This window comes from Trifolium pratense, linkage group LG3 (assembly GCF_020283565.1).
Source record: "Trifolium pratense cultivar HEN17-A07 linkage group LG3, ARS_RC_1.1, whole genome shotgun sequence".
NCBI classification, from domain to species: domain Eukaryota; kingdom Viridiplantae; phylum Streptophyta; class Magnoliopsida; order Fabales; family Fabaceae; genus Trifolium; species Trifolium pratense.
Genome location: NC_060061.1, coordinates 31,116,533 through 31,141,559, shown reverse-complemented (window position 1 = coordinate 31,141,559; position 25,027 = coordinate 31,116,533). Strand labels below are relative to the sequence as shown.

At 34.3% G+C, this 25,027-nt stretch overlaps 6 protein-coding genes across 8 annotated transcripts; 3 read left to right on the top strand and 3 right to left on the bottom strand.

Moving 5' to 3' along the window:
• Positions 1-2,368: 2,368 nt before the first annotated feature.
• LOC123916602 (nascent polypeptide-associated complex subunit alpha-like protein 2) lies at positions 2,369-4,817 on the top strand. Its single transcript, XM_045968105.1, has 4 exons — positions 2,369-2,555; positions 2,665-2,779; positions 4,081-4,199; positions 4,278-4,817. Exons 1-4 carry the CDS (start codon positions 2,454-2,456, stop codon positions 4,626-4,628), a joined length of 687 nt encoding a protein of 228 aa, XP_045824061.1. The 5' UTR covers positions 2,369-2,453; the 3' UTR covers positions 4,629-4,817.
• A 4,142-nt stretch (positions 4,818-8,959) lies between these two features.
• LOC123914953 lies at positions 8,960-9,337 on the top strand. The gene has a single exon (XM_045966115.1). It carries the CDS (start codon positions 8,960-8,962, stop codon positions 9,335-9,337), a length of 378 nt encoding a protein of 125 aa, XP_045822071.1.
• Positions 9,338-10,045: 708 nt separating this feature from the next.
• LOC123916586 (nascent polypeptide-associated complex subunit alpha-like protein 2) lies at positions 10,046-11,741 on the top strand. 2 transcript variants are annotated; one of them, XM_045968065.1, is made up of 4 exons: positions 10,046-10,205; positions 10,286-10,367; positions 10,888-10,994; positions 11,195-11,741. In XM_045968065.1, the coding sequence occupies exons 1-4, from the start codon at positions 10,107-10,109 to the stop codon at positions 11,540-11,542; spliced, it is 636 nt and encodes a 211-aa protein (XP_045824021.1). In that variant the 5' UTR covers positions 10,046-10,106; the 3' UTR covers positions 11,543-11,741. The 2 variants fall into 2 exon arrangements, with proteins under 2 accessions (XP_045824021.1, XP_045824020.1); XM_045968064.1 differs by having other exon boundaries at positions 10,876-10,994.
• Positions 11,742-12,058: 317 nt separating this feature from the next.
• LOC123916823 (peroxidase 5-like) lies at positions 12,059-13,643 on the bottom strand. The gene is made up of 4 exons (XM_045968385.1): positions 13,392-13,643; positions 13,092-13,283; positions 12,838-13,003; positions 12,059-12,602 (listed from the first exon to the last, which is right to left on the bottom strand). The coding sequence occupies exons 1-4, from the start codon at positions 13,602-13,604 to the stop codon at positions 12,190-12,192; spliced, it is 984 nt and encodes a 327-aa protein (XP_045824341.1). The 5' UTR covers positions 13,605-13,643; the 3' UTR covers positions 12,059-12,189.
• A 1,543-nt stretch (positions 13,644-15,186) lies between these two features.
• LOC123916822 lies at positions 15,187-20,695 on the bottom strand. 2 transcript variants are annotated; one of them, XM_045968383.1, is made up of 6 exons: positions 20,366-20,695; positions 19,631-20,233; positions 17,664-19,141; positions 16,546-16,845; positions 16,234-16,420; positions 15,187-16,137 (listed from the first exon to the last, which is right to left on the bottom strand). In XM_045968383.1, the coding sequence occupies exons 2-6, from the start codon at positions 20,220-20,222 to the stop codon at positions 15,362-15,364; spliced, it is 3,333 nt and encodes a 1,110-aa protein (XP_045824339.1). In that variant the 5' UTR covers positions 20,223-20,233; positions 20,366-20,695; the 3' UTR covers positions 15,187-15,361. The 2 variants fall into 2 exon arrangements, with proteins under 2 accessions (XP_045824339.1, XP_045824340.1); XM_045968384.1 differs by having other exon boundaries at positions 19,631-20,234; positions 20,373-20,564.
• A 1,244-nt stretch (positions 20,696-21,939) lies between these two features.
• On the bottom strand, positions 21,940-23,716 carry LOC123915931 (heavy metal-associated isoprenylated plant protein 9-like). The gene is made up of 4 exons (XM_045967219.1): positions 23,455-23,716; positions 22,930-23,253; positions 22,731-22,821; positions 21,940-22,371 (listed from the first exon to the last, which is right to left on the bottom strand). Exons 1-4 carry the CDS (start codon positions 23,473-23,475, stop codon positions 21,992-21,994), a joined length of 816 nt encoding a protein of 271 aa, XP_045823175.1. The 5' UTR covers positions 23,476-23,716; the 3' UTR covers positions 21,940-21,991.
• Between the last annotated feature and the right edge of the window lie 1,311 nt (positions 23,717-25,027).

Below are 25,027 nucleotides of genomic sequence, written 5' to 3'. Positions count from 1 at the left end.
AATCTCTTCTCCTTGCTCGTGTTCTTCTTCTTGCTCTCCTAGGGTTTGCTCTTGGCTCTAAGCTCACAAACTCTAACTTCTCATGAAAATGAATTGTGATACTATTCATTGGTTTGACTTGGTTACTTATACCACTCTCCATGGACCTTGAACCAAGCCCAATGGCTTAGGCCCATTAAGCTCTCACACGCCTCAAGCCCACTAACAAAGGTTTCGCTCACAAACTTGTGTTCGCGATAAATAATTATACGTCGCGTAAATAAATATTTAACACTAACCCAAAATATATGCAAATATATAAAATATCGATTTACTAAAAATCGGGTCGTTACATCAACTATGTATGAGAAGAATGTTGGATTTATAAAAGATGTGACCCCATTAACATGATGCCTTAAGATTTTGAGTGGAGATGTTGTGTCTCCCTCTCATTGAAATCCTGGAGTATTAGCATATTGTTTCTCCTGAACTCCCAAACACTAAGAACCACCATCCTTTTTTCAAGGATTAAAAAGATAAGAATTATACTAAATAGTATTTCGTGATAATGGTTAAGGAAACAAAAAGTAAAGTTTTAAAGTTTTAAGTAGTAAAAATATATTACGGTGTTCACAATTTTTTTTCTTCATTAGAATAATAGAGGTTGAAGAAAGGTAAAGTGTGTGATGTTTTTTTGGTCTTGTTAACATGTGCCCTTAGGGCACATGTTAAGATATACAAAAATAGAAATTCAATTCTTCAAAAGTCAAAATACACAAATTAATATTTAATAATTTCTATTTTTGCTTTCTTAACATGTGCTTAAGGGCACAAGTTAATATTTTTTTTTTATAGAAATCAACTAACAACAAACAATAATAGATTTTTTTTTTTTAAAGAAGAAAGAAGATAGAACCATATAAAATAACCAACAACAAACAATAACATATATATATATTTGCAATTTTTCCTATGATTATATTTTGTCACCACGAAACTTTGATGTGTCCTAGTTTTTTATTAGCTGCCATATAAAATGCTCATGTAGCATTACACATGTGGTAAATGACTAATAAAAAATTTATTTATAAACCTAACTACGATTCTAATATATTTAAAAACAAATATAAAATGAAATATAGTTTTTAAACATCAAAATGGTGGTTTGTCGAATTTAAATTCACGAAATGAAATTAAGAGAGAGAGGAAATGAAAGTAGTTACGAACTTTTCTCTCCTGACCCCTCATTTCTTTTCTAGCCCTCAAAAATCTCATTTTGCCCTTTGCGGTATGAAATTTTTTTGCCAACAAACTTCGGTTTATATAAACCGAAGTTTTTAAACATGGAAAAAAAATTCGGTTTATATAAACCGAAATAACATATACCCCCCAAAAAGAAGGAAAATTTATGTGAAAATTCGTGTAGAGCTATCTGTGGTAAATTTAACATATCTCTCTGAATATAGGTCGTATGCTAATGATTTTTAATCCAGTGTAAAGAAGACAAAATTTACTACAAGATTGACACCGAAATTATTAAATTTCATTAAGTATAGTATGAGAAAATCTACCTACAAGTTTGAGAAAAGTTTCTATAAAATGTTGTAGAGATACCTGTGGTACATTTATCATAGCTCTCTGAATATAGGTCGTATGCTAATGATGTTTAATCCAGTGTAAACAAGACAAAATTTAGTACAAGGTTGACACCGGAATTGTTAAATTTCATTAAGTATAGTATGAGAAACGCTACCTACAAGTTTGAGAAAAGTTTCTGCAAAATGTTGTAGAGATACCTGTGGTAAATTTATCATAACTCTCTGAATATAAGTCGTATGCTAATGATTTTTATCCAGTGTAAAGAAGACAGAATTTAATACAAGATTGACACCGGAATTGTTAAATTTCATTAATTATAGTATGAGAAATCTACCTACAAGTTTGAGAAAAGTTTATGCTCTGTTTCTGTACCAGTACCCATTATTTGGTCAAACTGAACCAATTGGATAGTTAACCCTCAAAACAAAAATTATATTTGTATTCTTGACTCCCTAAGCTTTCCAACGAGTGGTCGTTTACTCAAATCGGACATCGTTTAATATTTCAAATAAATTGTGGAAGTTGAGGGTCTCATGCAGAATTTATGCAGGAAAGCTGAAAAAAAATTTGGAACACAATATTTCGGTTTATATAAACCGAAATTTTTAGCATGACAAAGAATTCGGTTCGTATAAACCGAAGTACCCCCAAGAGCAAAAACGGAAATTCAGGGAATAGAAAAGAAATGAGGGGGGTCGGGAGAGAAACCATCAGTAGTTACTAGTAAATTGGGCCGAAAATGAATGGCCCAAAAAAAATGAAAACCCTTGAATAAGTATTGTTATCCCTTTCTTCTCAATCTAATCCATTTCATTCATCTGTACTCTCACACTGATCATCTATCTCTTCCGCCGAGTGAAATTCCCAAATCAACCATGGCTCCAGGTCCAGTTATTGACGCCGCTACCACCGAACCCGAACTTGAACAACAAATTCCCGCCGTCGATGAAACCCTCAAGAAGAAACCCCAACCCGAGGTTAATCATTCATTTCTTTCTTGTTTTTTAAACCTTCTTTTCTGTTTCTTAGATTTGTTCTGTGTATTATTTTTTCTTACGATTTTTATTTATATTTTTTTTTACTCAGGAGGACGAAGCTCCAATTGTTGAGGACGTGAAGGAAGATGACAAAGATGATGCTGACGAGGATGAAGACGAGGATGACGATGAGGACGAAGATGATAAGGAAGACGGCGCTTTAGGTAATTACTTTTACTTATTTATTTTCTTGATTAACCTAATCAATTAGTTATTTGGGTTTTATGATGCATAGCAATTAGTAAAGTCGATTTTTTTAGGGTTTGGTGTATTGTGTTCTAAATATACCTACGAGATCTAACTTATTATTATCCATAGATATGGATGAGTTAATGTTATGCTTTTTTACATAAACTGGGGTATAGCTTTTTAGTCTCATCTTGCTGGAGAAACCACAGTGAATTTTCATATAAAGAAACGGTGATTATTAACTCTGGTTAATGTTTGTTGGCTTTCATTTAATATATATACCTTTCTTTCCCTTTACTTTTAGTCTTCGGTTATTGGTTTATTGTTGTTTTATGTTCAAGTATTTTCATGCTTGGGCCTTAATTAGATTCATTTATTGTATGCATATAGTAATTAGCAGGGTATAAAATGAATTGAGAGGAACCTTTGCAAAAGTTTGAATCTTTGTGGCATTGATGCCTTAGACTTGATAACCAGATATAGGTCAAGTATTGATGCTCAAATTTATAGTTTTGTGTTGGTAATGTTTTCAATCAATATGTCAATTTATACCTGAGAATTTTTGCTATTGAAGAGGTGCTATGGTGTTGCATGTTTTTAATGCTTTGAGAGATATGAGTTGTGCAGAAAGAGGTACACATTTGACTGTCTTGCATTAATTTTATGTATAAATAAATTTCACGAACATAATAATTATGGAAAAACAAACAAGTTTTCATTTTACCGTATCTTGAGCTTGTTGCATCCATGAGTTCCAAAGATTGACTTCTTATTGTTTGACCTTCTGACTGCTGTACTTTCTATGTAAACTAGTTAGATATTTGTGTTTTTAGTTTTCTTATATTTTATATTTAGCATCTATGAACTAAAGGGAAAATGCCTTGCACACAAAGGTGAACCTATTGCTCACTGAATTCTGGGTGCCTTAATTCACAACAGGGATGACCATTTCTGCAGTCTTTGACTCTTATAGCTACTATAATGTTAAGGGTTAATTTTAGTTGGTCATTTTCATATCTTAACTATATTCATCTTCTGCATTTCAGCGCTAATGATTCTTTATGAAGTTTTCATGTTTGGATGAATGAACAATGTGCATTATATTCGTTTTAATATTGGCATTGTAAATAGCTGTCACAAATTAACAATTTATTAGTGTATTTGATTACTTTCCCTCTGTTTTATATCTAAATATGCTATATTACATTTGTTTGGCATTGACATGCTATGTTTTGGTATATTTCATAAATAAGTTTTGTTGGACTTTGAGATGCAGGTGGTACTGAGGGTTCAAAGCAAAGCAGAAGTGAGAAGAAGAGCCGAAAAGCAATGCTGAAGCTTGGACTGAAACCCGTCACCGGCGTCAGTAGGGTCACAATCAAGAGAACCAAAAATGTTAGTTGTTACATATATTTCTGCTAAGTTTGATTTATGTAAACGTATGGTTTCTAACCGAATTATTTTCTACCTTAGATTCTTTTTTTCATCTCAAAGCCTGATGTATTCAAGAGTCCAAATTCTGAGACCTACATCATATTTGGGGAAGCAAAAATAGAGGACTTGAGCTCTCAGTTGCAGACACAAGCTGCCCAGCAGTTCAGGATGCCAGATATGGGATCTGTAATGGCCAAACAGGACCAAGGTGCAATTGCTGGTGTAGCACAGCCTGAGGAGGAAGAAGAGGAGGTTGATGAAACCGGTGTGGAGCCCCACGACATTGATTTGGTCATGACACAAGCAGGAGTGTCCAAGAGCAAGGCTGTCAAGGCTCTCAAGACTCACAATGGAGACATTGTTGGTGCCATCATGGAGCTCACTACTTAATTGGTTTTTGAGTTTAATTGGGTTGTGTTCTCTTTGTATTTTTTTTTTATGTGGAATAATTTTTGAACTAGTATCTTTTAATATTGTAGCCAAGACCATATCACCTTATTAAAGCGTCTATATGTTTAGGTGTACCATTTGCCTGATAATTTTGTTATGTTAAGATCAAAAGGGGTGACGTTAAGATCACATGTTCTTTTTTGAGAGAATGATTACATGTTTGTTTAGATAGTGTTTTGATTTCCCTATACTCTAAACAGTCTTCCTATGATCCGTTTTTCATTGCACCAATATTCTACAAGTGTTGTTTTAAGTTTATTTTTACAATACATAAATTGTTTTGCAGCTATTTTAGATTTTGTAATTGTGGATGCTCCCCTAAAACAAGGTTCAACTCTTTGTTGAGGCCACTTGTTACTTGTGTAGGAAAGCCCACAAAGAGTATAGGCTAGAGTGGCTTTCCCGAGTTAATATTAGGATAAATAAATTATTTTATTAAATTTGTGGTGTATGGTAAAATTAGATGTTGAACTAATTTATAAATATAAAATAACATAAAATATGTTTAATATATACTCTATATTCCTCTAATTCTATCATTTGTAAAGTTCAATGAAATATTGTTTTGTTAATATTTTTAACTTTTTCTTGTAACTACAATTTAGTTATGCAAGGATTGAACTCGAGATTCATTATTTCATTTTAGTTATGTAGTGTGTGTTTGGTTCTGCGTTAAAACATCCTAAACGCACTTTTCAATGTTCAAAACGTGATTTCCCTCTTTTACATATGTTTGGCAAAGTAATCCAGAATCAATTTTACTCCTCCAAACATGAGTATAGATGAAGCTAGCATTTGGAACTCTTTTACGTTGAGTGAAATCGATTTTGAATAAACTGAAAGTATATGTGGCATGTTATCTTTCCATATTCCCCTATTACCCCCTTCAATCTGGAACTTCTTGTGCCGCTGGTTTTGAAGACGACAACCAAGTAAACTGGGCTATAATGATTTTGCCATCCGGCCCAATCCAATTGTTATGTCTTTTCTTTGTTTTTAACGGGAGAAGTTATTATACATAAGTGTAATCCTTATGCATGGTACATAAGTCAATAACATCCATTAGATTGAGCATCCACATGTAATAATCCCTGCCAATCTCAACTCACACACTCACACCTAATCTCACACCCCCCAAATTTCTCACGTACCCCCCAAATTACTCGCGCACCCCCAAATTTCTCGTGCACCCCCCCCAAATTTCTCATGCACCCCCCCAATTTCTCGCGCACCCCCCAAATTTCTCATGCACCCCCCAATTTCTCGCGCACCCCCAAATTTCTAGCGCACCCCCCAAAATTTTTCACGCACCCCCCAGATGACTTGTGCGCCCAATTTTTTTTAACCCCCCATATTTCAAGCCTAAACCATTTTGCTGTGGGAATGGTTTCAAAAATATACACTCCAAAACCATTAAGTGCATAAGATGGTTTTGAAGTACAACCTATAATTAGAATCATAATTGTTTTTTTTTGTACAATTATAATCATTATTTAAAACCAGTTAAATGGTTTCAGATAGTTATACACTAAAACCATTTGTATTGTAAAATGGTTTTATGTGTGTTTTTATGGTTTCAAAAATTCTGGAAACCATTATGCTGGTTAAATGGTTTCAGATAGTTATACACTGAAACCATTTGTATTGTAAAATGGTTTTATGTGTGTTTTTATGGTTTTAAAAATTCTGGAAACCATTATGTTGGTTAAATGGTTTCAGATAGTTATACACTGAAACCATTTGTATTGTAAAATGGTTTTATGTGTGTTTATATGGTTTTAAAAATTCTGGAAACCATTATGTTGGTTAAATGGTTTCAAATCACAATTATTGTTTGTATTCTAATTATAGGGTTGTACTCTAAAACCATCTTATACACTTAATGGTTTTGGAGTGCATATCTCTGAAACCATTCCCACAACAAAATGGTTTAGGCTAGAAATGTGGAGGGGACCAAAAAAATAAAATTGGGGGGCAAAAGTCATATTGGGGGTGTGCGAGAAATTTGGGGGTGCATGAGAAATTTGGGGGTGCACAAGTAATTTGGGGGGTGCATGAGTAATTTGGGGGGTGCACAAGTAATTTGGGGGGTGCACAAGTAATTTGGGGGGTGCACTAAGTAACTTATGCATGGTGCATAAGGATAGCTTATGTATAATAACCAATCCCGTTTTTAACATCTGAAAATATTTGTTTTATTTTTGACATAATTATTTTATTTTAAAAAAACGTTTGGTCTATATAATTATGTCAAAAAATATAGTGAAAATAATGCAAGAAATAAATCAACTCTACTATAAAAAAATAAAAAAATATATTACTTAAAGTCTATTACTTATGATTTTAAGTCCAATTTAGTTAAAAACAAAATTAAGTCCAATGAAAATACATTTTTTTGACACATCCAATGAAAATACAATTAAAATCTATTACTTATGATTTTATATATGTTAAAAATCCTTTTGGGAATTTACACATTTAAAAGTAATTTTGACTCAAACTATCCAAACAACATCAAATATTGAGAATCACTTTTATATTAGTGTATCCAAACATAAATCAATTCTGCTCAACTCACTTTTCATCAAAATCAATTCTGTCAAACTCAATTATGTTAAAATCAATTCTTCCTACCGCATAACCAAACACATAGTAGTGATCTTGGATTGAACTATAGTTTTGAAATTATGTTTACTTTTTTATTTTTTTGTAGATAGATGAAATGACAAAGTTATTATAAACTCACACACACAAGTGTGAGGGAGTCAGAGTTCGAACCTCGATTATGATGTTCAATCTAACAATTTTGACATTGTTTTATCAGTTGAGTTGGTACTTGTGAACAATTTGAAATGAATTTATATTTAGGGCAATATTAAGGAACTTATGATTTAGAATATATATACGTATTATTCAAGAAATGAGGTTAAAATATTTGTTTAGATCACATAGCGTGATTTTTACCGGGTTAGTATATCATCAAAATTAAAAACATCATTTTTTACCTAGTAATTATATTGTCAGACCAAAAAAAAAGGGTCATGTTAACATGTGCATAAAAGGCACATGTTAAGGTTCTAAATATAGAAAATTGTATTTATTGTTAGAAAAAAATTTAATGCTTAAGAAGTTAAATGCACATATTTCAATATATTATTTCTACTTTTGATTCCTTAACATGTGCCTTTGATGCACATGTTAACATTTTCCAAAAAACAATTTTTAGTTTGCATGGTATTAAAATCATGTTTAAATACGATACATAAGTGGTTAACGAAGCTCCTCTCCTCTAGAACATATCGTTAACAAGGAAAATTGCTTTTTTTCCCCATTGTTTCCTCCAAGGCCCCCCAAAGTGATCATTTTGACCTTATAAATGCGTTTGGACTCTAGAATCCGAAATTTGTTTGTTATGGTCCATACAATCCGAAATCAGTTTAAACAAGCAATTGGCTGGTTATGTCTGCCTTGTACATGATGTTTTGCCCAGGAAAACCTGGGTTTGGACTGTACAATCCGAACATCCTTATTTTTAACGGTTTTGGAGTATCGAAGCCGAAACTTGTTTGATATGGACCATACAATCCGAAACCAGTTTAAACAAGCCATTGGCTGGCTATGCCTGACTTGTACATCGTTGATGATTTGCCTAGGAAAACTTGATTTTGGACTGTACAATCCGAAATGCTTTGATTTTTAAAATTTTGCATCATTTCGGATTCTACCAACCGGAAACGCTCATATTCGGTGTGTAGGATCCGAATAGAGTCTATATAGCCTATATTTCAGAAGTTGCACTTTCATAACCACTTGGACACTCAATTGGGAGCTTTGGAGCTAGGGCGATTTTTTTGGCGTATCAGAGACTTGAAAACAACGTTTATTCACTCAAAGAGGGGCGCAATACTCAATCGGAGTCATACAAGACGTAATAAGCACTTTAAACCGTTAATTTTTTCAATTTTCATGGTTTTATGATCGCAGTCGCGTTTGGCTCATACAATCCAAACCCATTTCGGATCCCACATGCCAAACTGGACAGCTTTTTAAAATTTTGAAATTTATTATGATAGGTAGGGTTTGTGATGGCCGAACCTCCGTTTGAAATGAAACCGAACATCGATGAACCCGACATTGCACAACCTAATGTAGTTGAACCCGCAAATATTTTGGTTAACACTGCCAATTATTTTTTTAAGTGTTAAAAGTATAAGGTCCGAGATGAGATGATCGAATGGTGCAAAAAAAAGGTTATAAAAGCTGGATTTACTATGGTGATTGTGAAATCAGATATGGGGCATATCCTTGCAACGGCCTACAACCGCGTTGTAGTTTTATTAACTAAACACGAGATTGGTTATTGTGAAACCTATTTTCCACTGCGCGGTCGTCCACCGTTGGATCCATCTGCACGCATTATGTGTGTTGGTATGGTTCCAAACCATTTTGTGTATGTTAAATTGAAGGTTGGGTGTCCACTGCCTCCAACTTGTAAGGAATGGAAAAATCATAGGGCGCCAGAGGCTGAGACTTGGGAGGATACATTTATGGATCGGATGGTTGAGTTTGACGAACTCATGAAGAATGAAAAAGGTGACATGAAGATGGAAACAAATGAAAATGATCCTGTAGTTGTGAGAGACAAATGAAGATGGAGCCAAATGAAGACGAACTCATTTTGCTTGAATTGTTTTTAAGTTTGAAGTTGTAATTTACGTTTTAGAGTTTGAAGTTGTGATTTATTTGATTATGTTTAAAGTTATCGTATGTAATGACAATCGTTATTTTTAACTTTTAATTTAGTGCAAAAGAGCAAATTCCGAACATGCATAATGTTGGCCTGCAAAACTGTAAAAAAATTTATGCAGAAAACTTGATTTTGGACTGTACACTCCAAACCTGTAATTTTAGTGACCATTTCGGTTCGCAGGATTCAAACCTGTGATTTTCATGACCATTTCGGTTCGCAGGATCCAAACCTGTGATTTTCGTGACCATTTCGGTTCGCAGAATCCGAACATAATTGGTTTTAGATTGTAGACTCCAAACCAACGTAAAAGCACAATTTTCGCCCCCCCCCCCCAAAACGTGTTCCCATATATAATTGGCTTGTTTCGGATCCCACAAACCACACATAATATATTTCGGATCCTAGGATCCATAGCTTCCTAAACCCCCCAAATTCAAGGTTATTTTGGGATTTTTGGGGGGTTTAAGAGGAACATGGGGGGCGAAAAAAGCAATTTTCGTTAACAAGAGTGACATGCATAATGAATGGCAGAGCGGGCTTAAAGATGTTTGGCCCAAGCCTTTGATGAGGAAAGAGAGGGGTGAATGAATGAATATCAGCAAAGAAGTCTTTTTCATTTGCAAGTGTTCGTTCGTTCGGTGTAGAGTGCAACAAAACCATCCTTAACCATGTCTCCAGGTCCCATTATTGACGCAACCACCGAAGAAACCGACCAACAACTCCCCTCCGTCGAGGAAACAACCTTCAACAAGAAACCTCTTCCTCAGGTTTCCTCATTTCCATCCAATTCCACATCGCTACTTTCTTTTATTCTCTCATTTTCTCCTATAATATATTTTTCCATTAGGAAGAAGACGATGTTCCTATTGTTGAAGACGACGAATCTGACGATGAAGATGACGATGATGACAAAGAAGACACAGCTCAAGGTCCTTATTTAATTCATTTTCATGTCTTACGTAAAATCGCCATTCCTTTTTCGTATTATTATTAATGTCAAAATCACCATAGACTTGGCCTTAAATATTGATATTAGATTGCAATGTTACTATTACTACTATTCTTACATTATTATAAAATAAATGTGAATGAATATGGATATGGATATTCTTTTTCAACGATATGAAACAAAGTTCTTTGTCCCTGTGAGCTTTAACTCAGTTGGCAGGGACATCACATTATATATGCAGAAAGCTAGGGACACTCCACTTATTCACCTTAAGGGTGAAATTTCTAGCCATTGAGTTACTTAACAAAAAAAAAGTTTCCTTGGGATGGTAATTTGGAAAAATGAAATAATGTAACAAATTTTAGGATCACAGTTATAGCTTATAGGTCTTTTTGACCTATCTAAAGAAATCACAATTTGCATTTTATTATTATGAATGTATCTTCAATTGCAAATACCATATACATATTGCCCTCTCATGCATGTAGGTGGAACTGAAGGTTCAAAGCAAAGCAGAAGTGAGAAGAAGAGTCGAAAAGCAATGTTGAAGCTTGGACTAAAACCTATTGATGGTGTTAGTAGGGTAACAATCAAGAGAACAAAAAACGTGAGTTGTTATCAGCGTTGTTAAAAGTTGCGCAATATGCTTTTAAGTAGAAAATGCTGTCAATTTGTGCTTGTTGCGGCGCTATAGTATTGAAACACAGTCAAATTTTAACAAACCAATATTTTCTGCGATTGACAATTCTTTCTGTGATGTATGGTGGATGGGGAGGCTTCTAACTGAATTATTTTATGCCTTGTTAGATTATGTTTTTCATCTCAAAACCTGATGTCTTCAAGAGTCCGAATTCCGAGACTTATGTTATATTTGGTGAGGCAAAAATAGAGGACCTGAGCTCTCAGTTGCAGACGCAAGCTGCTCAACAGTTCAGGATGCCGGATATGGGATCTATCATGGCAAAACAAGAACAAGATGCTGCAGCTGATGTAGCACAGCCTGAAGAGGAAGAGGAGATTGATGAAACCGGTGTGGAAGCCCACGACATTGATCTTGTAATGACACAGGCAGGAGTGTCAAGGAGCAAAGCTGTCAAGGCTCTCAAGACTCATAATGGAGACATTGTTGGTGCCATCATGGAACTAACTAACTAACTAACTAATTAATTTTGCTTTATGCTTTATTTGTATTTGTTTTATAAGGATGATTTTGGAACTAGTTCCATCCTTAAGAGAGTGTAGTCAAATCATATCTATGGTACATATGATTTGGTTTACCTTAAAATTTTTGTTGTAAGACATGATCAATGATCACATTCTTTTGTTGTTATATTATATATGAGTTCTATTTTGTTGCGCAATTAGATATGTTATATTTAACCCTGCTGAGCTCATGTCATGAGACATTTGGAAATTTTTACTCCTTTGCAGCTTAAGATGTTTTACACTTTAGATTATTTTTTGAATTGCATTGAGGAATGTAAATGTGTGATTTAGTAATTTATCATCGGTCTTTAAGTATGTCGTTCTTGATGGGGATGCACGGTGATCGGATGATCTTTGCAATTATGTGAAAAGAAATTGATTCTGATTACTCGAATAAATTCATACTTGTTGCATACGATAAACTGTCTATTTCAAGAAAAGTAAAAGGGCCACAATAAACCGATAAATTGAACGCCAATTTCAATTACACAAAAAGAAAAGAAACCAAGGCAAAACCAGATGAAACACACCACAGAATTTATAAGAATTTATAAATCTTTACTGCTGCAGGAACTTTAACCCTTCAGCACCATATATTAGCTATTGACCACCCTGCAACTTGTTCTAATCTCTCCAGCATTGCCTGTCAAGACACCAATTTGTCCCATCTTCACCATTGCATCTGCAAATTTGCTGGACCATAGATAGGGATTCCTAGCATTTTGATTAACTTGTCTGGCTGTTCTAGTGTTAGTTAACAGAGTCTGATCAGAAGTGAACAAGCCTCTATTTGCCAATATATCAAGATAGTACCCTACATCTGCAGTTCCAGGACTAGAAGGGTCCATTGGTACAACCAAGTTTGGGTTTGTGTTGCCTTGTGGACATTGACTCTTCAAAATTGCTGCATATGAGGGATGCAAACTAGGATCCTGCCTTGAAGTGGTGCTGAAGTTGTATAATCTGCTGCTGAAAGCTGAGCAATGAGAGCGTCCGATGGTGTGTGCTCCTGCATACACAAAAGTATATGTCATTTACAAATTTAAGCTATAAGATCAAACGCTTTTTCGTTTGTTTTAACCCTCCAGTTCCCAGGGGAAAAGGTGCCTTGGTAATCAGAACTTTGAACGTAAGGTAAATAAATTCTGACCCAAGATTATTTGAGTTAGGATTCAAACATAGGTACTTTCGAACAATTCGATCTTAACATAAAATCTGTTTGTTAATTATCTTGAAACTCATACCAGAAAGAGTGACCATTTCTTCTTGCGTTAACCCCTTTCTTGCAAATAGTTGAGTAAGTTGGTTAACATTGAAAGTTGGAGGAGGTAATTCTGTTCTTGTATCAGACACTAGTGATATTTTCCCATCTCTTCTTCCTGCAGGAACATCATAGCCAAGCCCTCCAGCCTGCATGAAATGAAAAATAATGTAGGGTCATTTTGAAATAAGTACTTATTACCTTTAAATGTTTCTAGCACAAAGTAGAAAGACTTACCAACTCCACACTGTCCCTTGCTGCAAAAGCAATTATGTCAGCACATGAAACAATTCCTTTGCATACTTCTTCAAGTTTAGCCTTGGCATTATCAATAACTTCAAAACCTCTTAGACTTGGTTTATTGGCTGGAGAGTCTTTCTCTGCAGTGTTTGAGGAAGTAGAATCAAGAAGTACCGATGCATCACACCCCTACAATTAACAACGCGGTTAAAGTTTAAGCAAAATTTGAGCAACTATAACCATTGTTTACAAGGTGCAATATTTGGTAACAAATGGCTTTATATTACTATGACTTACTCTGATAAAGCAATCATGAAAATGCATTCTTACAAGTCCAGCAGCAATTCCAGGATTCTTATTATAACTTTTTCTGACTTCATCTTTTACAATGAACTCAGCCATGTTACATGAATAGCTGTAAAACCCAACTTCAAGTTGAGAATAAGCACTTTCACTCAAAAAATATATGACCAAAACTATAATTGCATAGTTAAGCTTTTTTGGATACATTTTCACTTATTGTTATCTCTGAACTTGGTTAAAGCTTATGACATAATTGCAATCTATTTATAAGTACAAAGGAAGTGCTTAATGGGATTATTCTACATTTAGTGCCATGTGATGAGGAAATCTGTGCAAACGTCACTATTATTTGATGATCAAGAATGCATGTGATTAAGGAGCTATCAGGAAAAACAAGCAGAACAAGTTAGATAATTATAGGATAAGCAATACATTTTAGTTGACTTTGAGTGCATGAAAATCCAAATTAGTTGTTATAGTTGAGTAGATTAGCAAATATAATAGAGTTAAAAATTGTTTTAGATAGTTTGCATGCATAGTCTATTCCATAGTTTTGTTATGGTGGCTTTGTTAGAATCCGGAAAAGAAGGCATGCATTAAGATTTAAGCATTAAATATTTTATTGAAGTATTTTAAGTCACATTTTAAGAGTTGTTATATGTTTTCAAAACCACTATTGTAGTGTCAGTTTTTCTCTAATTGTATGGATTAGGTGAATTGTGACAGGATGGTTATCAAATTGGAAACCAAAACCAAAACCTGTTGATTGATTAATCTCTTTTGTTTGAGTCTCAACTTCTTCAGCAGCTATGCATCTTAGTAAGGGTGTTACATCCAAATCAATGATATGATGAATATGAAAATCCAATCCTAGTTAATATTTTCTTTTTCTTCCAATGATATTGGTCAAAACTGATTAATTAAACTAGTTAAATTTTTGCAATAAGAGCAAAGGAACTCGTTCCTATGATTTGAAATATAAATATCTAATTCTGTCCTATCTTTTAGTTTTAGAGATGTATATCATACTATAGTAATAGAGTTTTCTATTTCTTTTGTAAAAGTAGAGATAATCGGTACTGGAATGAGAGTTGGTTTGATGATTGAGGATTTGTCTATTTTTAAAATAAATAGAGAATTCTATTATTAAAGTTTTTGGGGCATAAATACTTCTACTTTATTTTTTGATAATAAAATACTTATACTTTTGTTTTGAAAGAAAATACTTATACTTTTAGAAATGGTTACATGCACCGTGTATAATTGAACATTTCTATGCTCAAAAGTCAAAGCATCATTAATGAAAAGAGTTTGGTTGAACTAAATAATTTGTCTCTACTACATTTTATTGGTCAACATTTTGATTTGAACTCTTTTAGTTTCTGTTAATTAAATTTTAATCTTGATATCTTAATGATTTGAATCCGCATGGCAGCATGAACACTGGATAATCAGAACATATAACACTCATTTATCCTTTAGTATATTTCAGAACATACACTCATTTGCCCTTTCATGTTTCAAATACAGGAACAACAAACAGTCCAACAATTCAATACCTAGATAATGAACAAACATGGTATATTTCAAACATTGCATTTAAAAAAAAAAAAGGTAAATTGTTGTTTATGAATAATGTCTTGAAAATACATTGAGAAAACATGCAATCTAGTTAACCACGAATGCTTGTTTGTTTTTTGAAATGACTAAATGGTTTGATCATGACAATTTGGTTACTTGAGCTTTCTACACTACACAAGCAATAGAGTAAGCACACACAACCCAGACATAAAAGAAAACAGATAAGGTCTGAGTTATATATACAAAACATGGATAAAAGAATTAAAAGACCAAAGTCTGCAGCATATATGTCTGATAAAAGACAGTAAACAACTCTAATGCATAAAAATTTATTCAGTCATGTAATCCAACTCTAGCAGTTTCTAGACCAACAAGCTCCTCTTCTACACATGTTCCCAATCTGATGCCATGCCATCGGAGTGATAATTAGGAAGTTGAAACTCGTAGGTTCTGCAACGCTCAATTTCTTCACTATCCTCCAAATCCAGATGAATCTCCTTTGGGATTGATTTGTCCACAGCAGTGTAGGAATTGAGATTGGCATCCAAACTTTCACCCTTTAATGCATCTTTTGTAATTATTGTGTCCTCTATTCCTTCAGCAGATAATTCAAACAATTTCTCTGTTGAACATTCAGAATTTGAATCTTCAGCAGCACGGGATTTAAGAATATGAAATCTAGCCAAAACAGATGTCTCATAATCAGCCTTGTTTTTTGCAGGAATAGGAGAATCCTTACAAAAATTAAACTGGTTTTGATTATCTATTTCTCTAGGTGTCAACTTGTCTGCTAATTCTGATGGTGTCTTCCAATCATTATTATTGATGCACGAATTTTCATCCCGGGCTTTAATAACGTATCTGGCCATAACAGAAGCCACATTATTTCCAACCACCTCCTTGTTTGTGCCAGAAACAGCATAGTTCCGGATGAAACTATAAAGGTTTTGACTATCCTCTGCTTCGGGTGTCAATGGATTAGGTCCGTTCATATCAGCAGAAAATTTCAACTGAGATAGTTCCTTTGGATTGGTAGCATCTAATACAACTAAATTCTCAGCAGAAGAATCAGAGTTTGAACATTTGTTCACTCCGATTGCAGAACTCTGACTCCTGCTTAAACTGGGAATAACCTCAGATTTTGAATGGTCCTCCATGTCTACAGCATTATATAAGATACATAAGAAGAACATTAGCTTTAAGGAAACTGAAGGATAAAAATGAATCATACTGAGACTAGGAAGAAGATGTTAACCTCTTTGCTTGTATGAGTGTTTCTCCATTTCAATCTTCATTTGATTATAGCGAGCTTTGAAAGAAACAGAACATAGTGCAGCTTCAGCCTCAAGCCATAGATTTTTAAACAATGCAGTCTGAGACTCTGTTGCTCCACCGTCATCATTACCATCATCAAAATTCTCACTAAGAATATTCTTTATAGCCTATAAATCGAAAGTAGACCAACACAATTGAAATTTTCAGTTCCACTGTATCCCCCTCTCTAGTCGAGTCGAGGACCTGAATTAGTAAAGAGTGAGAAATAACACTGCATGAGATATCAAAGTACCTTAGTCATGTTCTCTGCCTTTGTCATATTTGCACCATTGCTTGGGGAAATGGAGTCTGAAAGCATCCAATGTGGCTTCCCAGATCCAAAATACAGATCTTCCTTTTGAGCAAGCAGATTTTCACGCTCATCTGTTTTCACGTTCTCTGCCTTTGTCATTTCTGCACCACCGCTGCTTGGGGAAATGGAGTCTGAAGGCATCCAGTGTGGCTTCCCAGATCCAAAACACAGATCTGCCTTTTGAGCAAGAAGATTTTCAAGCCCGTCCATAGAGCTCTCTGGTCCCTTGAAACACACATTCTGGGAAAACATTTGGAGAACATACACACGTGATAAATGGCTAATGATTTTTTAAAAAATTAATCATGTAAAACAGTACTACCTCCTTCAATATCACGGAACCAAAAAAACCCAGAAGACTATCCTCATCCCTCTAAAAACATATGGGTAAATAATGTTTTCTGGTTTTCTGCATACTATCAATTTAGAAGAAAATTACTATACAAGGAGTACAACTGCATTTGAAAATTTAACTGAACTAGATACCGACAAAATTGATAGACATACTATCTATCTTGACAGGTGCAGCACTTAATATGACATAGTAAAACCAATTTTCTTCTGTATCAAAAACACTCTTTTATCATTCTCTCAATCTCACAATTTTATATGCCACATAAGCACTCTTTCAGCTATATTACAATCCATTTTTAATCTAAACACATGTCATAGGAAAATGCATCAAAATCCCTCTAATCACATGCGAAGTAATGTTTACAGGGCCATATGGCCCTGGTGACCTCATGTTTTCAAGCTTCAGACAAAGTTCAACGATATAGAGGGGGACTAGTAATTGCTTTGTTTGATGCAAAAGTTATTATCATATTAAATGCTTTTCCAAAAAAAAATTATCATATTAAATGAAGGTCAATTTACTATGATGCCAGCAAAAGTCTGGAATTTTTTTCATTTTCTATGCTGCATGTTAAAAGTCATATCATTAATCAGTGAGGCAATTAAATAAGATAAATTTTCAGAAACTCAGTATAAAAAAAATGTTTCATATACCCTCAGAAGGGCTGTCGGGTTATTATTGAATAGACGAAATAAGTACATACCTGTTGAAGCTCACATGATTCTCCAGCACATATAGAAGTTTCTGGCTGATGGAAGAGACATTCCTGAGCTAGGTTAATTTGCTCAGCATTCTTCAAAATACAAGTATTAAGATTACCGATCACATTTCTAAGGATCTTGCAATCTCCTTCTTCCAGTTCGTAGGCATCATTTGAACAATGATTAAGAAGCAATTGTGATAAATTTTGCATGGTAGCAACCAGCATCTGGATATTTAATTTCTCAGTTGATACTTTCGTAGCTGATTTTACAGGTGTAGTAGGTGCATCTTCCACTGAAGAAGAAGACAGGGCATGTCCTCCAGTATGAGGTGTACCAGACGCTGAGCATATATTCTCATTGCACCCAGCATCTACATCACCTATGCATAAGGTATGTAGTTGTTGAGACACCAATTTGTTTTCCTCTGTAACTTGATGCTCATCATGAGAAGATCCAAACTCACAATCAATTGGCTTGGTTGGTGGTACACTAGTTTCCTTCATTTTGGTAATACCGTCTTGATATTGAAGCCCGTAATCACATGGTTCAGACTGAAAAGGTCCATCACTCACTGCACCATCTGATTGACAATCTTCGGATGCAAACCTTGTTTCTGACAACTTCCTGGGAGAACCTGCTGAATTTGTTTCCTGATTAACAGTCCGAATGTGCATTTGGAAGCTGGTGTCACATGGCTTTTTGACGTTACTTTTGGCATCAAAAATAAAATTCTGAGGCTCCTGAATAACATAACCAAAACACTCTTCATTTTTAGGCACATGTTCAGGAGGTAAAACCTCAGCAGATTCATAATAAGAAAAATGAGCAGTAGGAGCTCCCTTCCAGCAAGGCGAGTCTACAGAGGGATTACACTGATCACCACCACACTCAAAAGATTTATCAACAGAATTGACAGCCTGCATAGCATTGAGTCTCAAGCTTAAATTGCCTAGATTTGGATGAGGATTTGGAAATTCATGCCTTGCATTGTCTGAAATCATTGCAATGTCTGATGAGGAAGGTTCATTTCTATCTAGATGCATGCGGAGCTGACCTAAACCAAAGCAACCAGCAGTCCCAAGACTGGGCGTGGGATGAGCCTCCTTTATATCATAGTAATTGTGTCCAATGTTTAAATCTGTAACGGGTCCGGTTATAGGAGTTGAAGAAACTGTATCAACTCTTGGTATTTTAGCTTGCTGCCACTGCCACGGGTATTTGTCATATACACCGGTATATGAAAAGTGATGGTTCCCTGAATCCACAGCTAATTTTAGAGGGGCCTCATGATGAGTTTCTAGAGACAATGAAGGCGATTGCAAAACTGATGTATGTGAAAAATCAACTGGCATGGGCTTGGTAGTTCTCCCCCGGCAAGATTTATCATCTAAGTGACCCGCACTTATAGTAGGCGGATGTATCTCCCAACCAAACATATGCGCATCCTCACCCTGACTGTCAGTTATATCTTGCCCCCCTGCATTTTAAAAACACATACTTATTTTGACATAGATGAAAAGTTGGTTTGCTATTTAGCATCACCAAATACAATATTTATTTAGAAACGAAGACAGAGCTTGATCTTATTGGTTAGAAAGAAAGCATAAATTGAAAATATTTTCAAAAGGTGTCATTTCAATTGGAGACAAAAGCCTCATTACTATACACTAATATCATCTGTTAGAAATACTCTCAACATCCAAAATTTTGGTTTAAATTTGTCATGTATTAAATTGAATAAAATTAATCCGATGATACTCTCTTCATGTCTATATAGTATATTATATCCAGATTACTAAAGACATTCTCTTTAGAAGGGGTAATAAGCTGTCAAAATTTTCAAAAACCCTTTTTTTTCCGTTTGATAACTAATCTCAGACAATTTTGATATTCATATACAACTTGAAGAATAAAAAACCACTCTAAGTATGCAGCAATACAACAAGATAAGGTAGCAAAAACATACCTAAGTTGATCCTTTCATCAACAACAGAACCAATGAAATTGGTTTGATTCGATGCCAAACTACTCCTAACACCAATCTGATTACCTTTACCATTGCCAAAATCTGCAAACTGATTCCCAACAACACTTTGACCAGCAAACCCTAACTCAATCGGCTTGTTACCATAATCAGCGCGAGAAGACCCAGCCCCATCGGACGAAGTAAAACCCGAAAACGAAGACCAATGATCAGGCACAACAGACTTAGAATTATGATCAGGATGAAGCCCATATGAATTAAAGTATTGCTGAGGTTCAATGGTAGCATTCGCATTCGAAAATTGAGGTAATTGGGCACAAGAAGAATCTAAAACATGAAACCCTGAATACCCAAATTGGTTTGAAGAATTAGAATCATCAGAATCTGATTCTTTAATTGGATTAAGATACCCGTAAGGTAAGCTAGGTCGAACAGCGTCTGCTGGATCGATGAACGGAGCCGAAACATCGATTGGAGAAGGTCGATTAACACTAAAAGGGGTTGCAAAAGCTGATAAATTTGATGAAGGTGATGCATAATAGGGCCAATCATTGTATGACCCAAAACCCTTCATTGTTTAACGATCTGATTATGATTATGAACAACAGAGATTAATTAATTAATTAATCGATTAATTAACATGATAAGGGAAAAACGAAAGAGATTAAATTAAATTATGGAAAGGGAAATTGAAATGAAAAATTGATGATTGCTTACCGAAGAAGAAGAAGAGCATGCGGAAGTGAAGGGTTGAGTGTGGTTTTGAAATTTGAGTATGATGAGAAAATTTCAGTTTCGATTTTTGCGATTTTCAATTTGAATTAAACAAAGAAACTCTCGTTCATATCTGTTGGAACATAAATAAATCTGTAACAAATTACCACGGAATTGAGGGAAAATCAAATCATCAATAAATAATGATCTGCTTTATTAATTTCTAGATTTTTTCTATTTTAAAAATTAACTAGTTTGATTTTATTTTTTTGACACAGAATTAAGCAAGTGTAAAAATGAATAAGGTGTTATTTGAGTGAGATGAGTCGCGACATGGATTTTTTCAACTTCTATATATATTAAGTGGTGGGTAAATTTTAATACGGATCATTTCATCAAGTGGTCCATGTTGAACTAGTCATGAATAACATTATAACGAATACGAATTTTACAACATTCACCGTTGGATTGAAAGTTTATATCATATAGATCATTTATAGAAAAATTTAGAAAAATTGAAAATAATTTGATATGTTATTGAGACACATCAAGATTAACGGTTTATTAAATAAGGTGAATCTTGATGGGTCTCAATAACATATCAAATGGTTTTGAATAAATTTTAAAAAATTTATGGATGATCCATATGATATAAACTTTCAATCCAACAGTAAATTTCGTAAAATTCATATTCGGTAGATCATTTGTCCACGGTGGACCACTTGTGAAGATGGTCCACCGTAGCAAACACTTGAAACATGAATGTGATGCTGGTTTGCTTTTGATTATTTATGAACAAATTCTTGTTTGTTACGAATATTATTAGTGGATGTCCTGACCCATGTAATTGGCCCATTATGTTTAGCTATACATGTAGATATAATGTATTTTTTCTCTAATAAAGAATAACATACACTATTCTTTATCTCTTTTTCAATCTATACTATTGCTCTTATTTACGTTAATTTATAACACGTTATCGGCACAATTGTGCCGCAGGTTCTGTCTCTCTTTTAAGTCCCGTTTGGATTGACTTAATTTTCTTCAAGGTTATACCCCCTTACGGTTACTACTATTGCATTCTGAATTTTCTTAAGAAGATAAAGAAAGCAGCAAAAAAAACATTCACATCAAACTTACTATTAAGCAACAATATGTGAAATATATTTCCATTGCTTTATATTATATTTTCAATCTGATGAGGTGGATTTGGTGTGAAACCATGCCTACATACATATACATCAGATGATTCAGATTTCATTCTGTGGACCCCCACCACCATGTGAAATTCATACTCACCCACCTGATTCTGTTCTGTGCCAAGAAATGTCTATGAGTAGTATTTTGAATTTTCCACATCCATGTTATTTATTAATTTACATAATAATAATAATCTTCAATCTATCTATAGACTATAAACACATCAAATTCTGATTAACCAAGTCCAAACTGAAAAGAAATTAAAGAAAATAAAAACTGATACACACATTTTTTCAGCATTATGCATGTCTACAATTTAATATTGTAGTAACTAGTAAGTAATATATCGCACATACATAAAAAGAGTGAACGATATATAAATTATAAAATAATAATAAGTAACTAGAATTTGATATCATGTGATGAATTTTATGAAATGCAACATGCATTGGGATTTTCATCACTGAAGAGTTGAGGTGGTGGTGGTGGCATTCGTTCATGTTCAACTATATAGAGTGGTTGGTAATAGTTATAGTACATCATCCTCTTCATCATACCTAATTCCTCATCATCAAATTCATTCTCATCTTTATTATCTTCTTCTTCTTCTTCTTCTTTCTTTTCTTTTGGTTTAGCCTCTTCTGGTTTTTCTCCTTTATTTTCTGGTTCAGGTTCTGGTTCTGGCTGTGGAACTATTTTGGCTTGCTTTTTGGTTCTTCTGTAGACATAATCTACTAAATTGTTTGCATCCATGGTCCCTGTCACAATAACCTTCCCTGTGCTAAGTTCTGTCACTACTGTTTGGACTCCTACATTCAAAAATACACATTTATTATAATCACAAAACTAAAATGGCACCACATATTTTTATTTTTTATCTTAACCCTCCGGTTTTCACAGGAATTAGGCTCTGGCAATTTGGAGCTCGGTTAAAAAGTGAGTAAAGTCTAGCTAATGGTTGTCCATTTAAGATTCGAGTTCAGGTTCTCTAGAAGAGTTTGTATTTAACAGGAGCTCGTACCATTTGAGTCCAACGACTTGGTTCAATGTCACCGCACAATTTAATCATTAAGAAAACATATATTTTTTTTCTACTTCCAATTTTAGCACATTGGTTAAAATTAATTGTAAGGCAATACAATTGAGCTTAAATGAGGAGAAGTAGTACCTCTCATTTTGAGTATCTTCCCTTTAAGCTGCTCAGCACAAGCCTCACAGTGCATGGTCACATTAAGTTCCACAGTAACTGGTTCACTAACCTGAAACATCAAATTATCAATTATTATTAATTATTCATGAACTATATCTAGATTAGACATATAACTTAGCTTTTATTTTTGAAATCATTAAAGAAAGACTAATGATACCTGAGAAGTAACAACTTCTGGTATAGATTCTCCTTCTACTTCAGGCAATGGAGATATAATTTTAGCCATTCTCTTTGTTTTCTTTGTTATAATATTGCAGATTGCTTGAGGCTCCACTATTCCCTTTATGATCACTTCATTTTTAGCCATATCAATCACTACTCCCTCAACTCCTCTAAATTTGATAATGTATTTCTCAATTTTCTTTGCACATCCCACACAATGCAAGTCTACAAATAATACACATGGAGATGGTGGCTTAGGCTCTTTCTTCTCCTCTACCGGAGTTTCCTCTGGCTTCGACTCTGCCTCCTTTGGTGTTTCCTACCCAATTAAAAAAATAATAAGAATAATAACATGTTTGTACTACCCTATGAAGCACGGACACTCCTCAGATGACCGACACATATAATTACATTAAAATATGTCATTTTTTTAAACTATTATCATGGTCAACGTGCCGGTGTCCGTGACCTACGAAATCAGCATGATAAAGAATGTAGAAGGCCAAAAATGAAGGCTCACCTGTTTTACCTCCTCACCCATTTTCTATAAGAATAGAGAACAAGAAATCAAATTAGTATATAATATGGCTTAATATGATGAGAGTTAACAAGTATGTAGAGAAGGCAGTTATGTGATAAGGAAAGTGTAGGAGTTTTATAGGTGAATGATTAGTATATAAAGCTAAATTGTTATTCCACAGCACATGTAATGTTCCTATATTAGAACCTCTTAGTTTAATATGGAATTCTTTTCAAACTTGAAAGTTTGATTTGATGGTAGAAAGGAGGGAAACAATTGAAGGATGGTTATTGGATTTATAGACAACGAAAGAGGGAGGTTAATTAATTAAAGACAGGTTTAAAAATAATAATTGTGTCATTAATCTCCGACAGTAGATTTTTCATGACAAGGTGGTGAGGTGTTATTGTGTCATATATGCATGGCTTGTGTGTAAAGTGTACTATAGTTTATTAGGACAACCTGGATAACTATGTAGTTTTGTGGATTATACCTTACTACCTAGGTATGGATCTTTTGATCTTGTCTATAAAAATAGTATATGTGGGGATCTTTGATGTGGACCTATCTGAGTCATTTTCTATACATCTGTATTTATAGAATTATTTTAACTATAAGCAATTGGAAAAGCACCATCTAGCTAGATTTATGACTAGGAATGTCTATTACTACTAGAGATCATTTAAGATGTTATACATTAGTATAACTAGATGATTTCGATAGTGAGATATGAGACGATTACGGTGGATCACGGTGAGGAAAGTATCTGCAAAATACATTAGCATCCCAAAACTCAAGTTAGTATGTGATTAAGGTAGAGCGAAAGTGAAAAGTGATGACCGATAGCAGTTGAGATGAATCTAACGCTCCTGTGAGCAAGTTAGGGTACACATTCGCTGCAAAACGTGTACAATAGCTATCGTGTATGTCACCATTGGCTTCCATTTGGATGGATCTGAAGTGCTTGGGTTGCGTATAATTGGACATTGGCCTAGTCCGAAACAATATTTATAGTTTGTCACTAATTATATAAAGAATGATTTATCTCTTCTTGGTCATGGATGTCATATGTTTTAACAAGTAGTCTATAATTGTGTTGCATTAAGATTTTCTTTGTAGCATGTGCATTGTATATATCATTTTAAAAAAAATTATAAGATCCAACTTGTGATCACACATATATTATGATTTCTACAACTGATTAAGCATTTCATGACATATGGGATGAGTCATGAGTGGATGAGGAATCACTTACTACATTTTTGGTGTAAAAGCTCATACTCCACTCCACGTATATTCATCAAGAGTGTCCAACATGTTTATGTATTGTGGTATGACGTGGAGATGACTCATCATGTAAAATGTGGGGCTGTATGTAGAATTTGATCATGCAGGTAAAATGGGGTTACTTTTAACATGGAAAAGATAACATATTAAGAGATGTGTGGTCCCTTTAGTTATCTTGGTTTGTTAAAAAATATTGGACGGTTGCATTAGGAATGAAATCAATCATGCATATATACTCAACCATGTATTATCATTTCCTGGTACAAAATGTGTCTGTTCAATCAAT

Excerpts from the sequence above, each read along its gene's own strand:
- LOC123916602 (XM_045968105.1), top strand. The coding sequence starts at position 2,454 with ATGGCTCCAGGTCCAGTTATTGACGCCGCTACCACCGAACCCGAACTT. Across the intron at positions 2,556-2,664 it reads AGAAGAAACCCCAACCCGAG|GAGGACGAAGCTCCAATTGT; the intron begins GTTAATCATTCA and ends TTTTTTACTCAG. Across the intron at positions 2,780-4,080 it reads TAAGGAAGACGGCGCTTTAG|GTGGTACTGAGGGTTCAAAG; the intron begins GTAATTACTTTT and ends TTTGAGATGCAG.
- LOC123914953 (XM_045966115.1), top strand. The coding sequence starts at position 8,960 with ATGGTGATTGTGAAATCAGATATGGGGCATATCCTTGCAACGGCCTAC.
- LOC123916586 (XM_045968064.1), top strand. The coding sequence starts at position 10,107 with ATGTCTCCAGGTCCCATTATTGACGCAACCACCGAAGAAACCGACCAA. Across the intron at positions 10,206-10,285 it reads ACAAGAAACCTCTTCCTCAG|GAAGAAGACGATGTTCCTAT; the intron begins GTTTCCTCATTT and ends TTTTTCCATTAG. Across the intron at positions 10,368-10,875 it reads CAAAGAAGACACAGCTCAAG|GTGGAACTGAAGGTTCAAAG; the intron begins GTCCTTATTTAA and ends TCATGCATGTAG.
- LOC123916823 (XM_045968385.1), bottom strand. The coding sequence starts at position 13,604 with ATGTATCCAAAAAAGCTTAACTATGCAATTATAGTTTTGGTCATATAT. Across the intron at positions 13,284-13,391 it reads TTCATGATTGCTTTATCAGA|GGGTGTGATGCATCGGTACT; the intron begins GTAAGTCATAGT and ends TGTTAATTGTAG. Across the intron at positions 13,004-13,091 it reads CAAGGGACAGTGTGGAGTTG|GCTGGAGGGCTTGGCTATGA; the intron begins GTAAGTCTTTCT and ends CATTTCATGCAG.
- LOC123916822 (XM_045968383.1), bottom strand. The coding sequence starts at position 20,222 with ATGAAGGGTTTTGGGTCATACAATGATTGGCCCTATTATGCATCACCT. Across the intron at positions 19,142-19,630 it reads TGATGAAAGGATCAACTTAG|GGGGGCAAGATATAACTGAC; the intron begins GTATGTTTTTGC and ends TTTAAAATGCAG. Across the intron at positions 16,138-16,233 it reads ACACTCATACAAGCAAAGAG|ACATGGAGGACCATTCAAAA; the intron begins GTTAACATCTTC and ends ATAATGCTGTAG.
- LOC123915931 (XM_045967219.1), bottom strand. The coding sequence starts at position 23,475 with ATGGGTGAGGAGGTAAAACAG. Across the intron at positions 22,822-22,929 it reads CAGAAGTTGTTACTTCTCAG|GTTAGTGAACCAGTTACTGT; the intron begins GTATCATTAGTC and ends TTGATGTTTCAG. Across the intron at positions 22,372-22,730 it reads GAAGATACTCAAAATGAGAG|GAGTCCAAACAGTAGTGACA; the intron begins GTACTACTTCTC and ends TTTTGAATGTAG.